The 24,056-nt window shown below is 31.8% G+C and overlaps 3 protein-coding genes across 4 annotated transcripts; 2 read left to right on the forward strand and 1 right to left on the reverse strand.

The window, feature by feature from the left end:
• The first annotated feature begins 13 nt into the window (after positions 1–13).
• LOC106765615 (pentatricopeptide repeat-containing protein At5g14770, mitochondrial) lies at positions 14–5,157 on the forward strand. Its single transcript, XM_014650297.2, has 2 exons — positions 14–3,842; positions 4,241–5,157. Exon 1 carries the CDS (start codon positions 235–237, stop codon positions 3,322–3,324), a length of 3,090 nt encoding a protein of 1,029 aa, XP_014505783.1. The 5' UTR covers positions 14–234; the 3' UTR covers positions 3,325–3,842; positions 4,241–5,157.
• A 2,138-nt stretch (positions 5,158–7,295) lies between these two features.
• LOC106766833 (clathrin light chain 1) lies at positions 7,296–9,943 on the forward strand. The gene is made up of 3 exons (XM_014651596.2): positions 7,296–7,751; positions 9,053–9,206; positions 9,293–9,943. Exons 1-3 carry the CDS (start codon positions 7,420–7,422, stop codon positions 9,722–9,724), a joined length of 918 nt encoding a protein of 305 aa, XP_014507082.1. The 5' UTR covers positions 7,296–7,419; the 3' UTR covers positions 9,725–9,943.
• Positions 9,944–10,597: 654 nt separating this feature from the next.
• On the reverse strand, positions 10,598–15,732 carry LOC106767226 (cold-responsive protein kinase 1). Of its 2 annotated transcripts, none has more exons than XM_014652068.2 (7): positions 15,422–15,732; positions 14,674–14,777; positions 14,048–14,160; positions 12,997–13,207; positions 12,656–12,893; positions 11,158–11,308; positions 10,598–11,076 (listed from the first exon to the last, which is right to left on the reverse strand). In XM_014652068.2, exons 2-7 carry the CDS (start codon positions 14,747–14,749, stop codon positions 10,762–10,764), a joined length of 1,104 nt encoding a protein of 367 aa, XP_014507554.1. In that variant the 5' UTR covers positions 14,750–14,777; positions 15,422–15,732; the 3' UTR covers positions 10,598–10,761. The 2 variants fall into 2 exon arrangements, with proteins under 2 accessions (XP_014507554.1, XP_014507555.1); XM_014652069.2 differs by having other exon boundaries at positions 14,674–14,782.
• Positions 15,733–24,056: the final 8,324 nt, after the last annotated feature.

Consider the following 24,056-nt stretch of genomic DNA (forward strand, 5'->3'; position numbering starts at 1 on the left):
CCAAACATAGTCTGTAACATATGATACAGTCCATTGTTGTTGGTTTCCTGGTAGCAAGCCCTAGGAAATTGAGGATTAATACAAAAATGCAGAAAACATAATAATAACGCGGTAACAATCTGTTTCTCCTTCGTGTTCTCTCATAGTCCACTTGATTGCAGTGCAGCAACTTGAATTGAGATTCTGAGACACCACCATGTTCTTGAGTGCTTGAAGTAACTACGTCGTGCAGAGATGATGCACCTCAAGAGCCTGCAAAGCAAGGCCCTTGTGTTCGTTTTCTCATCCTATAGAACTCTCCACCCTCCTCACTGCAGTCCCCACTACCCTCTGATCCGCGTCAGAAGATTCTTCTCCCTCTTCCCCAAAGATTCGATTTTGATTCCCCCCATGAAGACCCATCTCTACGCTTCCTTCTTCTGCACACTCATTCGGCTCTACTTGGCTTGTGGCAGGTTCTGCATTGCCTCTCACGCTTTCTCTCGCATGCGTGCCCTTTCTCTCGTTCCCTCCTTGCCCTTGTGGAATGACCTTTTGTATGAATTCAATGCCTGTGGCTTGGTTTCCCAGGTAAAAGTGCTGTATTCTGAGATGGTTTTTTGTGGGGTTGTGCCTAATGTTTTCAGTGTTAACGTGTTAGTTCATTCGTTATGTAAAGTGGGGGACTTGGGTTTGGCTTTAAGGTATCTCAGGAACAACAGTGTTTTTGATCATGTTACTTATAATACTGTTCTTTGGGGATTCTGTAAGCATGAATTGGCTGATCAGGGTTTTGGATTGTTGTCCGAAATGGTTAAGAAGGGTGTGTGTTTTGATTCAGTTACTTGTAATATACTTGTTAAGGGGTATTGTCAAGTTGGATTGGTTCACTATGCTGAGTGGATTATGGACAACTTGGTTAGAGGGGGGGTTCCACTAGATGTTACAGGTTTGAACACCTTGGTTGACGGGTACTGTGAAGCGGGGTTGATGAGTCGTGCGTTAGCATTGGTGGAGGATAGTTGGAAGAATGGTGTCAAGCCTGATATTGTTACTTATAATACTTTGCTTAATGCTTTTTGTAAGAACGGGGATCTTGCGAAGGCGGAGTCTCTTATCAATGATATTTTGGGCTTTAAGAGGGGTGAGGAATCTGGTGTATTAAATGACTGTGGTGTTGAAAGACTGGATGAGATAAGAGATTTGCAGCCAACAGTTGTTACGTGGACAACCTTAATTTCTGCTTACTGTAAGCATCGCGGATATGAAGAATTCCTTTCTCTGTATGAGCGGATGATTATGAGTGGAATCATGCCTGATGTGGTTACTTGTAGTTCTATTCTTTATGGACTTTGCAGGTATGGTAAATTACCTGAAGCGGCAGTATTGCTGAGAGAGATGTATAAAATGGATTTAGATCCTAATCATGTTTCATACACTACAATTATTGATGCTTTATTAAAATCTGGGAGGGTGATGGAGGCTTTTAGTTTTCAAAGTCAAATGATGGTTCGAGGTATTTCTTTTGATCTAGTTTTGTGCACAACTATAATGGATGGACTTTTCAAAGTTGGAAAATCTAAAGATGCTGAGGAAATGTTCGAAAGTGTTTTAAAGCTCAACCTTGTCCCAAACTGTGTCACATATTCAGCATTGCTAGATGGTCATTCTAAGTTAGGAGACATGGAATCTGCAGAGTTGGTGTTGCAAAAAATGGAGAAAGAACATGTTCTTCCAAATGCTGTCACCTTTTCTTCTATTATAAGTGGATACGCCAAAAAAGGAATGCTAAATAAAGCAGTTGAAGTGTTAAGGAAGATGGTCCAAATGAATATTATGCCAAATGCTTTTATTTATGCTATTTTGATGGATGGCTATTTTAGGGCAGGTCAACATGAGGCTGCTGCTGGTTTTTATAAGGAAATGAAATCATGGGGATTGGAGGACAACAATATTATACTAGATATTTTTTTGAACAATTTGAAAAGATCTGGAAGCATGAAGGAAGCTAATTCATTAATTAAAGACATTTGCTCCAAGGGTATTTACCTAGACATTTTTAACTACACTTCTCTAATAGATGGCTACTTTAAAGAAGGAAATGATTCTGCTGCTCTTTCCTTAGTTCAGGAATTGAGAGACAAAAACATTCAGTTTGATGTTGTTGCTTGCAATGCTTTGATTAAGGGGCTCTTAAGGCCAGGAAAATATGAACCAAATTCCGTGTTTTCAGGAATGATGGAATTGGGTCTGACTCCAGACTGTGTTACATATAACACTGTGATTAATACGTACTTCATACAAGGTAAAAAGGAAAATGCCCTGGATGTACTGAATGAGATGAAGAGCTATGGAGTAATGCCAAATATGGTCACTTATAATATTCTTATTGGTGGTCTTTGTAAAACAGGTGCAATTGAAAAAGCAATGGATGTTTTGGATGAAATGTTGCTTATGGGGTATATTCCTACGCCAATTATTCACAAGTTTCTGCTTAAAGCATATTCAAGGGATAGAAAAGCAGATGCAATTTTTCAAATTCACAATAAGCTTTTAGCTATGGGCCTCAAGCTTGACCAGATAGTGTATAACACGCTAATCACAGTATTATGCAGATTAGGGATGACTAAAAAAGCAAATGTGGTGCTCAGGGAAATGGTCACGAAAGGAATTTCAGCTGACGTTGTTACTTATAATGCCCTTATTTGTGGTTATTGTACAGGCAGCCATGTGGAGAAGGCTATTGATACTTATTCACAGATGTTGGCAGATGGAATCTCTCCTAATATTTCTACTTACAATATCCTTTTAGAAGGTTTTTCAACTGCTGGTTTGATGAAAGATGCAGATAAATTAATTAGTGAGATGAGGGAAAGAGGACTTGTCCCAAATGCCAGTACTTATAACATACTGGTTTCTGGCCATGGTAGGAATGGAAATAGACGAGATTCTATAAAACTATATTGTGAAATGGTAACCAAAGGTTTTATTCCTACAACAGGAACCTATAATGTGCTTATTCAAGATTATGCAAAAGTAGGAAAGATGCACCAAGCTAAAGAACTTTTGAACGAGATGTTCACAAGAGGAAGAATTCCTAACTCTTCAACATATGACATTCTAATCTGTGGATGGTGCAAATTATCTTGTGAGCCAGAGATGGACAGGGCACTTAAATTGTCATATCAGAATGAGGCAAAAAAATTGCTGAGAGATATGTGTGAAAAAGGACATGTGCCATCTGAGACCACTCTCTTATATGTCAGTTCAAATTTTTCCATGCCAGGAAAAAGGGCTGATGCCAAGAGGTTATTGAAGGTATTTACCCAGAAGAAGAACTTGTAATAAATGGTCTAATGGATGATGAGATGATACAAAAACTCAAACTCTGACCAATCCTATAAAAAGTGACTCTTCATGTCTTACAAAGTCCAATTGGGATGAGGAAATTAGTGGACTGTAACCATCTTCTTTGTTTGGAAATGAAGGTTATGGTGTTTTAAGCAATAACACATAAGTTTAACAAAGACAATCCGCATCTTTATATGATAACTACTGTCTTGTGATGCTAAACTTATGTGATTGGAATTGGAAATTATGGGTGAAGTACTCATGGTAACAAATCCATTACATCACTGAAAGATTGGAACTCATGAGAAAAATCAAGGGTGAGATGGATCAACAATGAATTTATGTGATGGCCGTGGTCAACTGCTACTTCTTTGCCAAGAATATATTGATGTAGCATACTCAATATGATCAAGTCATTGACAAACCCATCAATCTCAGACAGTCATTGGGATATATACACCAGCTGAAGTAAGGGAGAAAAGAACACAATTCTTCTATGAACAGTTTTTTAGGTATGTAACCTTCATCCATGTATTTGATTGTAATATTGTATATGCACTGGGATATCTGGAGGATTCTGTACCTTCTCCTGGAGTTATTATCCTAGGTTGATGTTGGTTTCTCTTAAATCATATACGATTAGTTATTTCTTTATTTAGTGTAGGAAATATGTTTCAGTCTTTAGTTTCTTTTAGTGCAAAGTATGGCTTTATGGTTGTTCAGAAGCAGAGACTAGCCGAGCAGAGTGTTATTTCCATAATAGTTCTTTGTTGTCTTGTAATGACTTATTAATGTTTTCATAATAGTTCTTTGCTATTTCCTTGATGTCTGGTTAGATGTTGTAAATGATTTTATTTCTATCTGATTTCTTGACACTGACCTTTCTGCTTTTTGCTTATTATTTGTTCAGGTACTTTTATGAGGCCAATTCTGGCATGGAAATAAATGCTATAAGTAGATAAGGTTTATTTTATTCAAGTTACAGAAAGCGAGCTTTCGCCAGAAACTTAAGCATCTTTAAGCTCAATTCTAATAGAAGTTACAAGGAAATTTCAGATAAAATTGTTGTGTCTAGTGTGGTGGTAAGTGGTGTTCCTATTTTACCATCTCTTTTTCCTTTGATGGAGCAAAAAAGTCATTGTTTAAAACCAGAAACAGATAATTAGTGTTAACTTCCTCTCAGTTATAAACAAAATTACAGGCCTATGAAATCATTGTCATCACATTAAAAATATTTAAAATAATAGAAGGGCTCTAATCTAAGATCTAAAGCAATATTCTTATATAATATTAGAATGTGAACTTGAGACCGCGTCAGTTCGTACCTTAACCATTCTGCCTCTATTTACAACCATAACTATCATAAATTTGATACATCTTTTGGATACATTTATATTAGTTAGTGTTATTAAAAGGTTAAAACCACTTAGGCGTCCCTGTTTTCGTAAGGTCTTCCCATTTTGGTCCTGTTCTTATAAAACTTTCCAATTGGGTCTTTAAAAGTGCCAATTTCGTTGAAATTAACCCCTGCCGTTAAAATTGAGTAACGGTGTTAAATCTGGGTAGAGTTGGATGGAGGACGTGTCAACCATTAAAACGTGGCAGAATAACTGAGTGGTACGTGACGTGATTAATTGATAAATTGAAATTAAAAAGGGGATTAGGGTTAGTTAATTAAAAAAGGGGATCAGGGTTAATCTTCTTCTCCATCCAGAAAGAGAGAAAGCCTAGGGTTCCCTCTCATCATCTGCGGCAATCATCTGCACTCAAAAAGGTGATGGAATCTTAGATTTTGAAGAGAGTGTTGTTTCCNTATCGTTGTCTTCGGACCCAGCTTCCAGTTCCAGTCTNAGACCTTCCCTTTCAATTCACTCCAAATCAAATTCATTTTCATCATTCGATCAGACCCTTCTTTTTCCACCAAGCCAATCCATGAGTTTCCATTGACCCACGTCTCCGTCACCTGCCAAATCCAACCCCGCTTCGCAAAATGGTGGAGACCTCCACGTTAGGGCGCTTCCACCACCAAAGGCTCGACCTTCGTCGCTGGCTCCCCGCCTTCCTCACCTCGCACAAAACCCTCTTCACCGTGATCTGGATCCCCGCCTTCCGCTGCCGGCAACACTGGTCGTGCCTCTCTTTTCCTTTTTCAGTTCTTTTTTCTCTGCTCATCAAAAGCTCGTGTCTTTTGCAATTGTTACTGTTCAGTTTCACAAACATTCACATAATTCATTCATTCCCTCGTTACCCATCAATATTTGCTCTGTTAGCATGTCTCAGACTATCTGGGAAGCTATCTTCCCTTTCTTTTTCTTTTCCCCCCAAACCTTGGGTGATAGATCTGTGATCCCTAAAAATTATTTTTTTTAATCCAAAAGAAAAAGAAATTCCTTGTGGATGGTGGTGTTGCAGGGACCTTTGAATTTGATTTTAATTGGTAGGTTTTGTGTTGCAGGTTTGAATCAAAGGTCAAAAACCAAGGTTCCCGTGGTCGAAACTGTAACTTTGAATCTGGCTGAATCTGCATTGTAGTTGATCAAAAGGATTTTGATTTAAACATTCTTATTACAATTTTTGTTGGTTGTTTTCGTAATCAATATTTGTGTTTGTTATTTTTGTGTTCATCTTNTCTCTCTGGTGTGTCTCTCTNGGAAGANAAGATTTCTGGGTATGATGTCTGGGTATGATTTCTGGGTAGGATTTCTCTGTGGTGTTTCTAATGGAGGATGATTTTCTTTTTACATTTTTAATCAAATATTTTCAAGTCAGAAAATTCCACCTAACACCCAACTTATGCCACGTTTTAAAAAATTGACACATCATCCAATCACCTCTGCAAAAATTTAACACCGTTAACAATTTTTAACGACAGAGATTAATTTGTTTAAAATTAGCACTTATAAGGACTCAATTGGGAAGATTTAAAAGAAGGGGACCAAAATGGAAAGACCTTACGAAAATAGGGACGCCTAAGTGGTTTTAACCTTATTAAAATGAGTTAAAACTCGTGAGTGAACCCCGTTCATCATAGATTCGACGAGATTGGGTTGAAAGTAAAATTAAATTTTGATACGCTAGTGAGAATCTAACTTATCAAAATTGAGTTAAGTTAACTAACCAATCCACTTAACTTTATTTTTTGTGTTTGTTTTTAAATTATATTTGAAATTTAAGATTATTTTGAATTATATTATATATTTTTTTTTTTATTTTGAATTGATTTTTAAGTTTAACATTATTTTACATTAAAATTTATTTAGATTTCAATTAGAAAAATATTATTATTATTTTTAATTAAAAAAGATTATAATTAAGTGAGTTAATTCAAATAACCAATTTATTAAGTCAATTAGATTGACTTAATAAGTAATATCTCATAATTTTTTTATTTTCCAAGGAGGTGATCGCATTTTAACGTGTATATTTCTCTCTAGTCTTTGCATTGGAAACTATTTTCTTAAATTAAACAAATTATAGAAACTCAATGGACTTTTTTAAAGGATTTGAGCTAACTATTTGTTTTACACGTAACAAATGATATTAACTTTCATATGCTTTCAACTTAATTTTTCAATATTTCATACTATAAATCGAAATGTATTTTAATTAATTATTTTTTAAGATTTAAAAAAGGGAAGATAATTATCTTTACTTTTTAAAGTTATGCTCATATTAAAGTATTGTTGTCGTGTCCATTCACGCTCTATTGAATAGGAGATTAGGAAATTCAATTTCATGTAAACTAATATAAATTTTAAGTATGATTATAAAGATTAATAAATTCATTAAATAAGAATTTATAATTAAACAATAGTAAAAAAAAATAAGTCACACTTACTGTTAGTATATATAGATTAATAATCCGTGTAATTGAACTAAAATATAACTGATAAAAGAGATTTCAATTAAATTCCACATTATGGCAGATATTTTGAATACTTTTCTTTTCTCCGTTAATTATTTGAAAAGTCAAGCAAAAGTAACAAAAGTGTTTGCTTCTCACTGATCTCTCTGTATTTCGTTCAAAGCGCTTCACAGAACGGAGAAAACGAAAATACCCATTTCTTCAGAGAGAAAAATCCACGAGACATGTCTTCCACCTTCGACGTTTTCACCGTCGACGACGACCACTTCGCCGCCCCTGCCGCTGCAGACACCTTCTCCGGCTACGGCGACTTCTCCACCTTCCCCGCCGAAGACGTCCCCATCGACCATGTGGCGGCGGCTTCGCCGGAGATCTTCGGCTTCACCGATCCCGATCCAGGCTACACTCAGTCTCCCTTCGACGTAGTCGAGAATGGGAACGAAAATGGCTCCGAAAACGGCTATAGCAACGGCGTCTTTGTCTCCGACGGACCGGTGCTGCCGCCACCGGGAGAAATGGAGCCGGAGGAAGGCTACGTCCTTCGGGAGTGGCGCCGGTAACTCTCTCTCTCTGTCTAAACCTGTTTTAAGTTTTAAGAGTTCGGTTCGTTTTGTGAATTTCTCAGATCTTGTTTGCGTTCGCTTAGATCTATTCGGTTAGGATTAGGGATAGGAAGAAGCAAATTGATGTAGTTGTTTAGTCCAATTTCACTTGGAACGGTTACTTGAGTGATTGATTTGCATGATTCCTCTTAGTATAATTTTTTGCTTTGGTGGGAGTAAATGATTTACATTCACCAGTTTTTATCTGGCATGGTCCCTTACCGGTAATGTGGACGTTGGATCCAAGTGGTTAGTGTTTTTGAGAGTAAAATTTGTTGCATTAAAATATAAGGTGTTGGATGCTGTACTTCAGTCAGAGCTGATTCTACAGTTTGGTTGATCTGAATGGTGAGCTCATTTTCTTGCATTAATAAAATAGTGGAAGGATCGAGTATCATTGTTGAGCGGTTGAAGTGAGATGATCGTATTCCAGTTCACTACCTTGAGTGTTCCATTTTCCGTTATCGTCTCTTCCCCAGGGAAACAATTTACAAATGACCTGATCTGATGATGATCAAACCAGTGTACATAAGATTCATCTTGTATGAACTTTGATACTTACGTAACATTGACACTGATTCTATCTATTTATAAGTGTGGTACATTATTTTGCATTTCTAATGTCTGATTTCTCTCTTTAGGTCATGCATTGAGCGTCTACTGTAGTGTCAACGAATATAAACTAGCGATTTTTTGATTCATAAACTGCAGAATTCAAGTTTACCTTTAATGTTAAGTAGCCGGTGGTGAAATTAGGATTCTAATTTAATACGAAATATTCATATTTGCGTTAATTTTTATGTGGTGAATAACTTCATACGCGACTAAGGTTGGGGGTTCTTTTTCTAAAATTTATTTCATAAACTGCTGTCATTTCAATTTCGTATAATTTCAAGTTCATATTCGTAAATAACCTGAATTTGAAGTTGGTAATTACTGAAGAAACTCAGAGAACCAGACAATTGTTAACAATACAATTTTTCTTTTATGAATATTGGTATCGAATGTGTTTTATTTTGCATGGTGCATCCTGGAAGATGATAAACAAATATAATGCATAAAAAGGAATTTTAAAATATAATTATGTTATTAATTAAAAATGTTAAATGTGTCGATTATTGTTTGATTTTTTGACGAAAAATATTCTTGAATCTACGGTAACACTGTCTTGCTTGCACTTTGATATTTTCCAGTTAATATTTAAGATCTATTGCATGTTTGCCGAAATCGGTTAACAAAAGTGAATTCATTGCAGTCAAAATGCCATTCAGCTTGAGGAGAAGGAGAAAAGGGAAAAGGAGTCGAGAATAAAGATTATTGAGGAAGCCGAGGAGTATAAGGTGGGTTTCTATGAGAAAAGGAAGCTTAATGTTGAAACCAACAAGGTTCAAAACAGAGAAAGGGAAAAGGTAATTTCTACACCCAACACATATAATATATATTCGCAATTCTCTTTTTATGTTCCTATAACTTGAGAAATAAACTTATGGAGCAGTTATACCTGGCTAATCAAGAGAACTTCCACAAAGAGGCTGACAAAAATTACTGGAAAGCTATAGGGGAGATAATTCCTCGTGAGGTTCCCAACATTGAGAAGAAAAGAGGCAAAAAGGATCAGGATAAGAAGCCATCAATCACAGTTGTCCAAGGCCCAAAGCCTGGCAAACCCACAGATCTTTCTAGGTTGAGGCAGATATTGTTGAAGCTTAAGCATACACCACCACCTCACATGATTCCCCCTCCCCCTGCACCACCCAAAGACTCCAAAGATGGGAAAGATAAAAAAGAAACAGCACCTAAAACAAATGGATCTGCACCAGAAGCTACACCTGAATCACAACCGAAGGATGCCACCACTAATAACGCTTCTGCGGATTTACCCCAGAAAGAAGCTTCATTACCCCCTGAGGATCAGGCTTCTACATAAGCCTGATTTTGCACTACAGCCCTAACAATCTTTCTTTTGCTATCCTTATTCATCTGGCAATTCGTTTCGGATCCTTGTCATGCTTCTGTGGCTTTTTTGGTGTGCAATTTGTTTTCAACTTTGAGGTTTTGTATCTTTTATTGACCATTATTTGACATTGGAAATTCATATCTTGATGGGGTCATTGAAAAATAAATAGTATTTTTTCTCTTCTATGATTATTGCTTTGTATTCTTATTTTTCATTGTTTGTGTGTTTGATCCCTATCTCTCTATATTTTATTCTCGAGCTTAGATATATTTTTATTATCTTAGTTCTTCGTAGATCGTAAACAAATTTGACGAATATATTATATAGATCAGCATTTGTTCTATGAGGAATATTATCGTGTTTGACTTCTATTGTCATGTGAAATTTAATGGCAGAATTCACAATTTGGTTAGTCTAATTCTGGTTTCACAATCGATTCGACCTTTCACAACTGAGCTTGACATTGTTTATAGCTTGAATATGATATAGCTTTGGAAAATGTTCTCCAGTCAAAAGAAGTAATAAGTTTTTAAATTAATTAAACCAAACACTTAAAAAAGGCCGGCCTTCAATTAAAAATACAGGAAATTTGTTCTTTTAAGAAAATTGTTTTAATTATATATATATATATATATATATATATATATATATATATATATATATATATATATATATATATNATATATATATATATATATATATATATATATATATATATATATATATATATATATATATATATATTTTTCGTCAGTCAAAAAGGGCAATTACTTCGAAAAATCTATTATTACAAGAAAATAAAAATCATAAAACCCTATTTTCAAAAAAGAAAACTTATCCAAGCCCACCTTATAAATTAAAATACATTTATAAAAAATAATATACAAAAAAGAGAAAAATGTAAAATAAAAAAAGACAATCCCTCTTTGTTCTCTTTCTCTCTCACTTTCTTTCCTACTATTTTTTAACTATGCAGCAATTCACACATCAGACGTTTAGTTTACGGTTCAACGTGGGGCCAACTGCGTAATACTGGAAGGGTTAGAGCTAAACTGATAGCTGGTGGATTCAAAGGATGACTTCTTCTGAGAAGATGTTCCTGAATCCTGGAAAAATCCTGGTGCACTTAGTTCCTTTTCATTCAGCCTCGTGTTCTTGGACAGCATATTCACAACTTGAGACATCATTGGCCTTCTACTTGCTGCAGCTTGTGTGCAGAAAAAAGCAACCTTCATGTATCTAACTACCTCTTCCTCAGGGAATTCAACCATGTCTGGATCCACAAGTTCCAATAGTTTCCCATTTTCATATAGTTGCCAGGCCTGTGTTGTTGCCACACCAACTCACATTCAGAAGAATTTACACATAGGTTGCATATATGTGGGAACATGAAATATACATACCCATTCCAAGAGGAATTTGTTGGACCCTCCCCAGTTTGTCCTTGCACTGCTTTTGCCACTGATTATTTCAAGAATAAGAACACCAAAACTATATACATCAGCCTTCAGGGTTAACTGCCCACCCATTGCATATTCTGGTGCTAAGTAACCACTGCATTTTCAAACCAAAGCAGGTCAGAACACTATTCATATCCACTGTCCAAGTATAGGTTGAACAATTTTGAAAATGCAGCTAACTGTCTTTTTTGGTTCTTTGTGAGAATTGTAGAACATATAAACATAAAAATTGATGTTGTAGAGGATATGTGGAGGAACCAGTGAGCAGTAATGCTCAGGTCTAGGAATGTTTTGACCTACATTTCCTTATAACTGTGAAGAAATTGGATATGCTACCAGAGTTTCTTGCCATTAATACCATCCAAGTTTTAGTTAATTCAAACAAATGAGGTTGTGAAGCTCTTCACTTTTCATAAAAAATACAAATAAATTTTTCCATGATCATATCTTTTGAGATACAAGATCCTGTAAGGTTTAGGATAAAATCTTTGTATATATTCAGACTATATTTATAAGGTTTAATTATATTTTAATCCCTGAAAGTTGGGATAAATCCTTATTTAGTCCCTCAAATTAAAATATAACTAATTTAAGCCCTCAAATTTAGTAAAGTATATTTTTAGTCCCTAAACACTAAATTAAGATACTAAAAACAGTATTTAAAAAATTCATTCTAGTCTCTTATTTAGTGTTCAGGACTGAAATCATATTTTTTCCATTTTGAAAGACTAAAATGAACTTTTTAAATTTGGATGACCAAAATCAAAATTATCCAAAATTTCAAGAACTAGAAACATAATTAAATCTATTTATAATAATTAGGATTTATTTTTTATACCTTTTGTCTTACCCTTAATAGGTTTAGCCTATTCATACTTTCAATCTTTCCCTTAATAAGTTTAGCCAATTCATACTTTCTATCCTTCCTTTAATAATTTAGCTTTTAAACACGGATTAGAGCTTGTATTGAGAAATCAACTAAAAATATTTAGTTCTTCTCTTTTCCAGTTCCAGCTTTCAGTTCAGTGACTGATGTCAAGAATACAACATAGGCATCCAAGATCCATACTAACTTTATAGAACATGTGCCACTTGAATATTGTTTGAGTCATCTGCAACTAAATTCAACTGACTTACGAACATTCTATAACAAAAAATGGCACCTAGTAACGTTCAGAAAACATTAATTCAGATATCCTGATAGACCCTGAAGTTTTATCACTAACATATTGCTAATTCTGCTGTCATAGCCAGATGGTGACTGGTGAAGAATCACCAAATATGAAGAGTTTTTTCTACTTCTAATATCTTACTAATTAATATTATCTCCAGAAAACTAGATAGTAGCAAACAGAGAGAAAGAAAACTAGGTGCAAATCTTCCAATGCAACAGAAAATTAAAAACCATGAAATATAACCATGAATTTGAAATACAACATACGTTGTTCCAGCAATCCTTGTGCTAATATGAGTGATGTCATCTGGAAATAATTTAGCCAATCCGAAATCTCCTATTTTTGGCTTGAAATGTTTGTCAAGTAGTATGTTGCTTGCCTTTATATCTCTATGCACAATGTGTGGCACAAGTTCTTCATGAAGAAATGCAAGACCTCTAGCAGTGCCCATGCAAATATCAGATCTTTTTCTCCAGTCTAATCTGATATTCGAACCTCTTGCACCTACATAAAGTAGAATAAAAGAAAAACAAAAAGGTTATCGTTTCATTCTATCATCTGCACATTAGTGATTCCATAATTCACACCAAAGCATTTGGAAATTTACCAAGTAATGCACGATCAAGGCTGTTATTTTCCACATATTCATACACTAATATGCGATTAGTTTCTTGAACGCAGCAACCAACCAATTCAACAAGGTTTGGATGTTTAACATTTGATATAGTTTTAATTTCAGATAAAAATTCACGAACTCCCTGCTTTGACCCAGCAGAAAGTGTCTTCACTGCTACTTGTCTTCCATTTTTTAAGGTTCCCTGGCAAATTTCAACATGGCTATTTAGTACAGGCTTAACAACCAAGAGGAGAATAAAATAATAAAAATGTGATATTATTTCTTGGTTCCTCAGCTTAACTAAGCTAAACCAGTAAAGAACCCTAATAAATTCTAAATTTGTCTTTCTATGACAAAGGAGGTTTCATAAGGCTTCCGATGAGGGAAAGGGTAAGATGAAGAAAAAGTATTTCTTTTGTACCCAATAAAAGAGTGGTAAGGTTTACGATTTAATGCTAAAGTAATATGTATTTATGTTGAGTAAGCACAAAATAGAAGCATTGTTTCTACCCACATCAGAAAGCCTCTCTCACTGTCTCAAGGAAAATTGACAGTGCTCAAATCTTATAACTCATAATACAAAGCATTGAAGCAAGATTCTATGATGTCAATAATGGGGTACAAGAAAGTAATATGATGCAATGTGTGCCCTAGTAAGCGGAGCATGTCAAGTGAGAGGAGCAAACAATTCCATTTGATCATGTGTGCGAGTTCAATGTAAGACACAAGTCACATGAATAGTAATGAATATCTAGATCATGGAAATAGGGTTTTGAACTCCATGATGGTTTTACTGCAACAAGAACAATTAGTAATGTCTTCCTTTGGATAATACCCAATTGGTCTAAGATTGGCACTTGTATAACAAACGAAATCTTATTTCAACATCACAGAAAGATATAAGTGAAAGGAGAAAATCACAATAGCCCTCTTGTACCACAGACACCTCAGAAAGAATATTTTGGGTAATGTTACAACTTATGAACAGGCATATTAACTCGCATAATGTTACAACTTATACTAGAGTCTGTGACTTAAATACCTGGTAAACAGTTCCAAAACCTCCTCGTCCTAGCTTTTTGCTTGGATGATAGTTATCAGTGGCCAGTCTCAGGTCTTTATCAGAAAAATTCTTAACATTATCAAGCGGAAAGCCTGAGAAACAAAAGATTATGTATATCCCAATCAAAATGGTGATGAATATAGAAAAAAAAAAAGTAGTTATAAAAGTATTCTTAAAAACATACCAGAACTCTTTTAAACATCATTATTTTACCACATATCAAAACCAACCAAACTAGTAAAAATCCCCAAATTATGCCTGTGTTCCAACTTCTGATTATTTTGGACCTATGTATGAACTAAATGGACACATCTATCTTTTGAAGTCTACAACTTAAAGAACTGTTGCTCTTGTCAGACCTGCCTATCATAGTGACCAAAACGTAACTATGCAAGATGGCTTGATTAATAAAACTCAAGTCGAACCAATATTCAATGTATCACTGTTCTATACATTAATGATAAAGGTAAATTGCCAGTCAGAAAGTGCAGGCTCATTGGTAAAGATAAAGCCAATAAAAGGAACATGAAACTTGCAATCAATAGTGTCTAGTCTTATTGAAAGGCTGCAGAATATCGAAACAAGTAATCAACAACCACCCTCACCATCAATCTCATTAGCAGTATGAGAAGGATTGCTTTTCTTCTTGAGAGTTGAGGCTCCAAAGCAGCCACAACTCATAATGATCCTGGGATGTGACTGCTGCACTCTGCACTATTTACCATATTTCAACGTAAGTGAAAAGTGCCAACTATACATTTTAATTGCAAACACTATAGATATAGCAATGCAAAGGCATGGAAAAAAAGCACACACTTTAACAAGCTAGAAAAAATAACATGCTCAACTGAAATGATTCACGACTTTGTCCAACAACCTGACACCGATTGCTGAACTTGGTAAATATCACGAATAGGAATATTAAAATTCTCACAAACCGAACCGAATTGCATGGACTCAATAACAGAAATTTCAATAAAAATCAATTGTTTCAATTTTCATATCAATCGTTTCATTCTTATATTTCTTTGCTGCTGAATCGGTGAGCAAACTTAGATCCTTCAGACGACTCTATACAAACAAAAAACACCAAACTATACTGAAGGATAATCCCAAGTTTGCAAAATTTTCCAATTTCAGCAACCCAAAAAAAGAAAGAAAAACAGAAGAGAGAATGAAGTCCCAAGACAAAACCCCATTTCCAGATCAGCTCATAATCGCAATCTGACTTGAGCATTGAGCTTATCATCCAGAAAGACTGCAGCTTTAACATGTAAAACACAGGAACTCCATTTGGGACAAGAACCCCTTTTGGGAAACAAGAAAGAAAAGTAAAAGAAAAAGTATGATCACCTTTGGGAGCGAAGAGAAAAGGCTAAAGTCTAAGGAGAGTTAGGTAGTTAAATAGGAAGGAGTTGAAAATGAAAAAGATAGAGGGGAAAGAATGGTATTAAAAAGAAGTGGTTTCTGTTGTGTGCTTGGTCTTGCGGCTATAGCGAGTAATGCGCGTTTGTTTGTTCATGGTTCTTTTCTTTTTCATGGTTGCGTTGTTGTGTTATTGTATTCTCACTTGCTTTGGTCCAAACGACCGTTTCTTCTTTCGGTTCCACCAGGCTGCCAAAGACTCTCTCCAACTAACACCAATCACTCTTTTCTTTCTTTGCATCCAAATAAATGTGTTATTCAATGCATTCCTTCTAGTATTCTATGTGGTCCTTTTTTAAGGATTTCTCCATGTCAAGAAGTCTTATGTTGCTTAAAAATGCTTAACTGAATAATCTAATTAAGGTCTGAAATCGGTACCCTCAAACATTTATGGATAATCATACTTAGGCAACATTTATTTGCTTTTTTATCATTCATTCTTATTACTATTTATTTTTTAAAAATATTATTAAGACTGTTGCAGTTACGGGGTATGAGACTGAACTCTCCAAACTTCCTTCGATTTCCCGATCTTCTAACTAGTACGTTAAAGGTTTCCACTGAAATGCCGATGGTGATCTGCAGGGAAACACTCTGACGCTCAAGTCAGCTAGATCACAAGAAGATAAAAGTGAATATGATTAGACCAAAAGTAGTTTACCTGGTGATTAACTCTGTATTTATAGGCACTAGGCTCAATAATTAACATTAATTACCTGTAGATATTGTATCTTCCCTTTTTCTTTTATAAATATTATATCTTCAGTTTTTTCTTATAGAATATTCATCCATTAAGACCATTAATTTTCCTTTGACGTTGTTATAGAAGAAAAATTGTCTCATTAGATAAAGTTTTCCTATTGGGTAATATTTAAAGTCATACAAACCTTTTTATTTAGTTTCTAATTTAAAAGTTGTTCTTTTTATTGCCATGCTACTATTTTATCCTCTTTTAATCATTCTAATTAATATATATATATATATATATATATATATATATTAACAAAAAAAAAATATATCATGAAAGTGGGTAGTTAAATAGGTGTATTTTATTTTAAAAAGAAAAAACTAAAGAGGTCAATCTTATTCAACTATATGACTAATTAAGTAACATTTTTTTTTTGTTTTATAAATAGTGATAATAAAACAAGATTTTTGAAGAAAAAAATGAGTTTATATATATAAATTAAAAATAGGGTTTTAGACAAGTTAATTTGAAAACGGCTGTATTGTATCAATTGAATGATATATAAATTAATTTAATGATTGAGAAAAAAAAAAGTTTTTAGTAAGTCCGCGTAAAGAAAATTATTAACAGGTCTTAACTTTTAAAAGGGTTATTAGACTCAAAACTTGCATTCCTAAAAAGGATACTCGAAACTTGTTACATGTCAAACATATAAAATCTTATCTTAGTTTACTTCACCAAACTCTGTCAACTCTTTGAAATTATTTAAATTGCTATACAATTTCACCTTTCTTATACTCTTCTTTTTTCTTTTAACAAGGTAAAAATGATTAGCAAGATTTCGTATGTTAGTTAAGTAAACGAAGACAAAACAGTCTTAACTAACTAGCTGTTAAATACTCTATTGTAAAACAATATTAACTTTTGCTGAAAAAAAATATTAATTAAAAATAAGAACTAATATTCCATAAACATAAAAAAGAATCCAAAAAGTTATTGTTTAATAGTTTGAATTGTGCTTATATAATATTCCAGAAGAGTTTAAAGTTATTTCATTAAGTAAACACTTACATTCATTCTTAAAAAAGTAATGGCCGAAATTTAAGAATGTAAAATTATTAATTTTAAGTCATTAGACATTTACCGTTGTTAGGTTATAAGTGATGAAATTACTCGCAAAATTCGATTCAAGTTAAATATTTAAGTAAACCACGTTTAATTTAGAGAAATTAAGGAAAAATATATTTTGTTGGGTTAGTAAAATAATCACAAAAAGAAAATACAAACAATAAGAATAAAAAAAATAATTGTATCATAACAAAATGTTATACATAGAATATGTTTTCATATAATGTTTCTTTTATATATATATATATATATATATATATATATATATATATATATATATATATATATATATAAAAGAAATAATCTAAAACTCTAAACATTATCTAATAGAGATAATAGACGATAGATAATTTAACTAATAAAATATTGTTTGATATGTTTTATTAGATTCTTTCTTCATAGTTCATAGTGATATATGGTTAATGCATTACTATTATTCATCTTAATTTTAAATTATGAGAAAATTTTCTTATAATTTTTTTATCTTTAAATGAACATTTAATTTGTTCCAACGATGTTTGAATCTCGATTTTGGTGAAGTCTTTATAAATGATTCTCCTTCTAAGTTATCTTCATAATTATAACTTTTCTATATACAACATCTCTAATGAAATATAATCTAACATTAATGTGTTTAGTTCCTTCATCATATATCTATCTAATGATCAACTAAAAGTATGATATTCTGGCTATCGCAAAAAGTAGTCATGTATGCTTAATTCTCCTGTCACCAGAGTCTCCTTCACTATTCTGAGCATGACATGCCCAATTTGAGTAGTGAGTAAAGCCACCATTGATTGCAAACTAGCTTTTTCAACAAATTGTAGTTTCAAACCAAAAAACCTTTTTATAACTTCTTCATTATTGGTATATAGTCTTACTCCAATCTAAATGATAATATTGTTTCATTCAAATATCTTAACACCTACTTCATAGCCTCTCCATGAGCACTTCCAAAATCTACCATGATTTATTAACCACACTAACATGTGTCACATATGGTTTGCTTCACATATTCCATATATACATGATGCTCATTACTCCATTATATAGAATATGAAATAGTCTTCATTTTTCACCTTTCTTGATGCGATCTCAATACAAGAGGAGCTTGTATCACCAAAAGGAGGAAGGGTTCAAGAAAGAATAAATAACAATAAGTCACAAAATATTATCAAGATTATGAAAGAAGATATATAAAGAAAATATACAAAAACTTTAGGAAGACACTAAAAGTATTTTTCTTAACATTTTTTGTATTTTTCTTATAAATAAAAATATAGTTTGATTGGCAACATAGGAAAACCAACCAAAGAAGGCTTGGACTCTTCATTGTAAAGGCCTTGTTTGGAGGGGATAAGACAACAACCAAAATGCAATATAGGCTTTATATTTCATGGTTATGCTTATATAAGCATGCAACACTCTCACTTTAACACAACTTACATAAATGGAATAGATCATGACCTTTCTCTCTTTTTGTGAATTTAAGAGGTAATTCATCAATCTTAAAATCTTATATTTAGTTTTTAAATTCAAATGGTGATCGTCTTATGTCACTCAACTTTCTCTTTAGAAAGTGAGGTCTTTTCATCTTTTTATCTCTTTGGATAAAACATCTTTAAGACTCCAAGAGACTTATAAAATGGCATACCTTACTACAAAATTAGCATATTCTCTTTTGAGATGAGAGTTTATATCCCTCTCATTCCTCACTTTCTCTAAACATTCTACCTTATAATGACATCTCTTATGGTTATATAGTACTCACGCTTTTTTTCACCATATTGTTTTATGAATGCTTTGATTTCTTCCTTTGAACATTCCTTTTATTCATATTCTTTGACTTTGAAACATTCAAACTCAAATTTTATCATTTATCTTAGATTACTGAAGCTTATGAAGCTCCTTAATTTGTGGGTTATACCACATCTAAACTAATTACCTTTTCCTTCCTAGACAATATAACATTTTTAAAATGACAAAGCTTCTTAGGCAAGACATTAAGAAGAAGTAAAGACTTATCTTCTTCTTTGAATTTCGCTTCAATGTTCTCAAGATTGTCTATTCTTGTTAAAATTTGTCAGTTGTTTTATCTCTAATTGCACTTTTGACTTTGTGATCATGTCAGTCTTCTCTTTTTGAGACAAAGACATTGGCATGTTTGTCTCATCCTTTTACATAAACACATCATTACTTATCAAAAGAGATCATCCATAATTTGGAGTGATTCTTACTAGAAAACTTCTCAATATCAAACTTAGTATCATATACTTAAATCTTACTCTTTCTTACTATCATTCTCTTGTCTCGACAAAAAAATGTCAATTAAGATTCACATACCAATAATAAGAACAAAAATAAATGAGAATAATTTTGTTATAATAGAAGACTCTATAGGGTGTGAGTTTTAATACAATGTATATCACTTGCTCAAAAAGTTTTACATGTTCTCTATATATAGAACTAAGGAAAAGGAATAACACATTAAGATAATTAATAAAACATCATCTAATACAAGTAGTAAACTATAAATGATTACTTAAACTTAACATTATTAAATGTTTTTTAATAAACTATTTTTTGTACTCTTCATATTACAAACATAATTTAAATTCAACACATCACATATTCTAATATTAATATTGAGTAATATTGCTTAAAATTATTAATTATACATGAAATTGTAAAATCTAAAAAATTAAAATAAATGATTTATTTAAATAATAATGTATTATGATTTTTTAATAATATTAGTTCTTTTAAAAAACTTACAAATTAATGAGTTTTGTCGATTATTACTACTGAAATAAAAAAATACGAATAATTTTTTTTTGTTTTTAATTACTTTCTTCTAATTTAACAGTTTGTTCTATTTTTTTTCTTATTAAAAAGATTTAATAATTGAAAATATTTATGATTAAAATAATTTGGGAAAAATATATTTTAAGATATTTTATTTGATATTGTCAAGTAATGACCTTATTTAACTGTATCAATAAATATTGAAAGATAATATTTACCAATTTTTTTTAATTTAGCATATATCTTCTCAAATATTTTTAGATTTCTACAACAATCAAATATATTTTGAAGATATTGGATTATTTAGAAGATAATTGGACGATATTACATTATGAGAAAAAAGATTACAACAACAGAAATGCATGAAACAAAGTCCAATCCAATTTCTATATAAAGAGACTTACGGAAACATGTTAAGGAGCTTAAAAACCCTTTGGGGGCTTCAAATTTCGTCCACCCTCTCTTCTTCTATTTCATGTTATTTTAACATTTCATGGAGTGTTAAGCCTCTAGGGTTGATTGTGTTGTAATTTCTTAAATGGATTCTAAGGTTAGATGAATAAATTTGTTTGTTCTTTTGATTCTTGCTTTGATTTATTTATCTATGTCTTTTGCTTCTTAATCAAGTAAAAATAATGATTTTTACATTATAGCAATTTAGCATGGTGTCAAATCTACATAATATATCAATCATATGAGTTTAATGGTTTTTAATTGAGAATTTACTTTGACTAAAGTTAGAAACTTTGATATGATTGGATAAATTTTTGCCAATAATTGAGAATGTACTTTGATTAATGGTAAAAACTTTAGGAAGAATTAATCAAGAATGTATTTTAGTTAATTAGTTTTTTACTTGGTATAAGAGGTAAATAGACATGATTAGGCATGGTAATATTTAATTGATAATGTACTTTAGTTAAATTTAATATGATTAATCTACAAAGTTATTGCTTTTAATTGAGAATGTACTTTGGTTAAGAGTGAGAACGTCAAAAAATTAATCGAGAATTTACATTGATTAATTTGTAAGTTAATTGAACAATAATCTTTAGATAACCAATGACGAATCCTATTTTCAAAAAGCAGTGAAATCAACTTATTTTCTTTATCATTGTCTTTTTTCTTTTTAAATATCTTTATAATTTTTTTCTTTCTATCTTTTGTTACTTCATTCTTTAATCTTTTCTTTATCTTCTTTGTTATTTTACTAATTCTTTCGTATAGTTTTTATAGGAACTAATTTGTTAAGAATCAATTTCATGTTCATTAGGAGACGAATTAAGGTTGAATTTACCCTTTCTATTTTGTTGGCTACTATCTTAGCAATACTGAAGTTGCTATAGTTTAGTAGTATTGATTTGATTGTGTCAACAACAACGTTATCACACACCATGCAAGCATAGATCAATGAGTTACACCGCATAAGAACCAGAGCATATCTACAATCTGATAAACACCTCCTACACAGACTTGCCGCGTGACTCATGTATAAATTGTATTTCAATCGCACCTCACATGACATAACAACACGAAGATTTGAAGTATGCCAACACAATGCAATCCATTGTGAGCATTCATTGAGCCACGTGAACACCAACTATGAACTCCTCTACGGATCTAAGAGCACACTTGCCATCAAATGCGACCTCCACTACAAATCCAACACAATTCACCATCCTTGTAGCTCGTCGAACCTCCCTGAACCCCGCTGCAACAATATTCCTTCAAACAAATTTCTCTATGTCACATTTGATAGCACTTTCAAATTTCATTGCAACTTTAATAACTAAGGATGATTCTCCAAAAACAAGAAATTAATCTTTTCTTATGTGGAAAATTCAGACTAAATTGCAATCATAAAGCATATTAAGAATATCCTATTAAATCATGAGCTCTTAATACCACTCTGATGGGAAAAAATGTGTCATCATGAAGAACATCAACGTGTTTAATTACCCTTGAGAAATAAGATCAAAATAATCAACACAATAATATAACGTGGAAACTATAAAAGTGGAAAGAAACCACAGTCGTTGTATAATGACAGTTGGATAATAACACTGTGAAAATTTATACAACAAAGTGTCTTTGACTTGTGACGACTAAAACTATGAATTTAAAGTGCATTATATAGTCACTAACACCCACTCCATTACTTATCCTATGTGATGTGAAACTTTTCAAGATGTATTATTTTCATTAACTCAACATGTTGGGGGTCGCTTTTCATCTTCTTAGAGGTCGTTCTTGTTAACTTTGAACCTTAATTTGTTTATTGGTATATATTGTGTTTCTTAGGACAATATTACATTGTGTTTATTGTATTTACTATGTCGAAACCAGAATTCCATGATGAAGAAGTACATAATGATAGTGGTATTTAAGACGAAGAAAGGAACTCTGAAAAACCAAAACCTTGTCGATGTGAACAAAGAGGCAGAGAAAGTGGAGTAAGAAGTGAATGACAACCGTAGTAAACATGAAATCAAGATAAAGCATGTTGTTTATGATAGAATTAAAGTTTTATAAAGAATTTGGAAATGAAATTATAATGAAATTGCACGTACCAATTATAATATAATCGACATATAAGGTAAAAACTTTACATATATTAATAATTTTTAGTTATATATTCTCATGTATATTAATATACTTTTTATTTATCTTTTAAACTACATTAATCATAAATTCCGTTATTTGGATATTTCCTGATTGTTTTTTATGTATTGCATATATCAGGAAATAAAAGGTGTTATAAAAATAGTTAGACGAAAAATATTTAGTAAAATTAGCTTCAAATTAAAAATAAATAAATAAATAAATATATAATAAATTATTTAATAAAATTTAATTACACATTTTCAATAGCTAAGAATATATAAATTCAATTTTAAGTAATATTTGTGTAAAGTTTTTCTTACAATACATCGGTTACATTTTAAAATATTATAAATACTTGTAGATACAATTATATTCTAATTACATTCATTTTAACCATTGATTTTATTAAATTTAATAATTCAAATGAGTTCATTTAAAAGCAAGATTAAGAGAGGATGGTGGATATTTTATATATATTTTTTTAAGGGAACCAATTAAAGTATTAAATTTGAGAAAATTAATAGTTGAGAAGTCTTAGGTAGATTCTGACAAATATTAAATTTAATATTTTGCATATTAAATTATTGTGAGAATGTGTTAGTTCATTAATTAATTAAGATGTGTCTAAAATTAGAATATATGTCATGTTGGTCTTAATTTAAAGCATTTGGTTGTGAAGAGTGGAAAATCAATGGAAGTTTGAACGAAGGTGATGTCAGCATGACGCATATGCATCCAATAGTCATGGTCGGACAAAATCTAGAAGCTTGAATTCCTACGTATGGGAATCTTAAAATCTAAATAGGAATACATTTCTTCAAAAATTGACCAATTATATTTTATTACTTCATCATAATATCAATTACTATTGAACATGAATTAATTAACATAAACGTTTTTTAGTTTAATCAAAGATCTCCAATTTAAATATATTAATTTTGTATCAAATAGTTTTATCTAACTTTAACATTTTATAGTCATTGGATAACATAAATACGAGTAAAAAAACTTATATTTTAAAAGAAATAAAATTTAATATAAAACTGTTATTATATAAATTATACGTAAAAAATAAACAAATTATAATTACATAATTTTCAAAAAATTTGTTTAGTTTTAAATATATGATAAATTTAAATATTTTTAATTACGTTTTTATTATTTTTTATTGAGTTCATACTATTTAAATCTAATTAATATAAAACGATATTGAGATTAATATAAAATAATATGTGATTTGTATTTTTATAACCCAAAAGTGTTGAATATTGATAATGGTGATAATAAAGATAATCATTTGATTCTTATAAATGATAATCATAAAATAATATAATAATT

This window comes from Vigna radiata, chromosome 7 (genome assembly GCF_000741045.1).
Source record: "Vigna radiata var. radiata cultivar VC1973A chromosome 7, Vradiata_ver6, whole genome shotgun sequence".
NCBI classification, from domain to species: domain Eukaryota; kingdom Viridiplantae; phylum Streptophyta; class Magnoliopsida; order Fabales; family Fabaceae; genus Vigna; species Vigna radiata.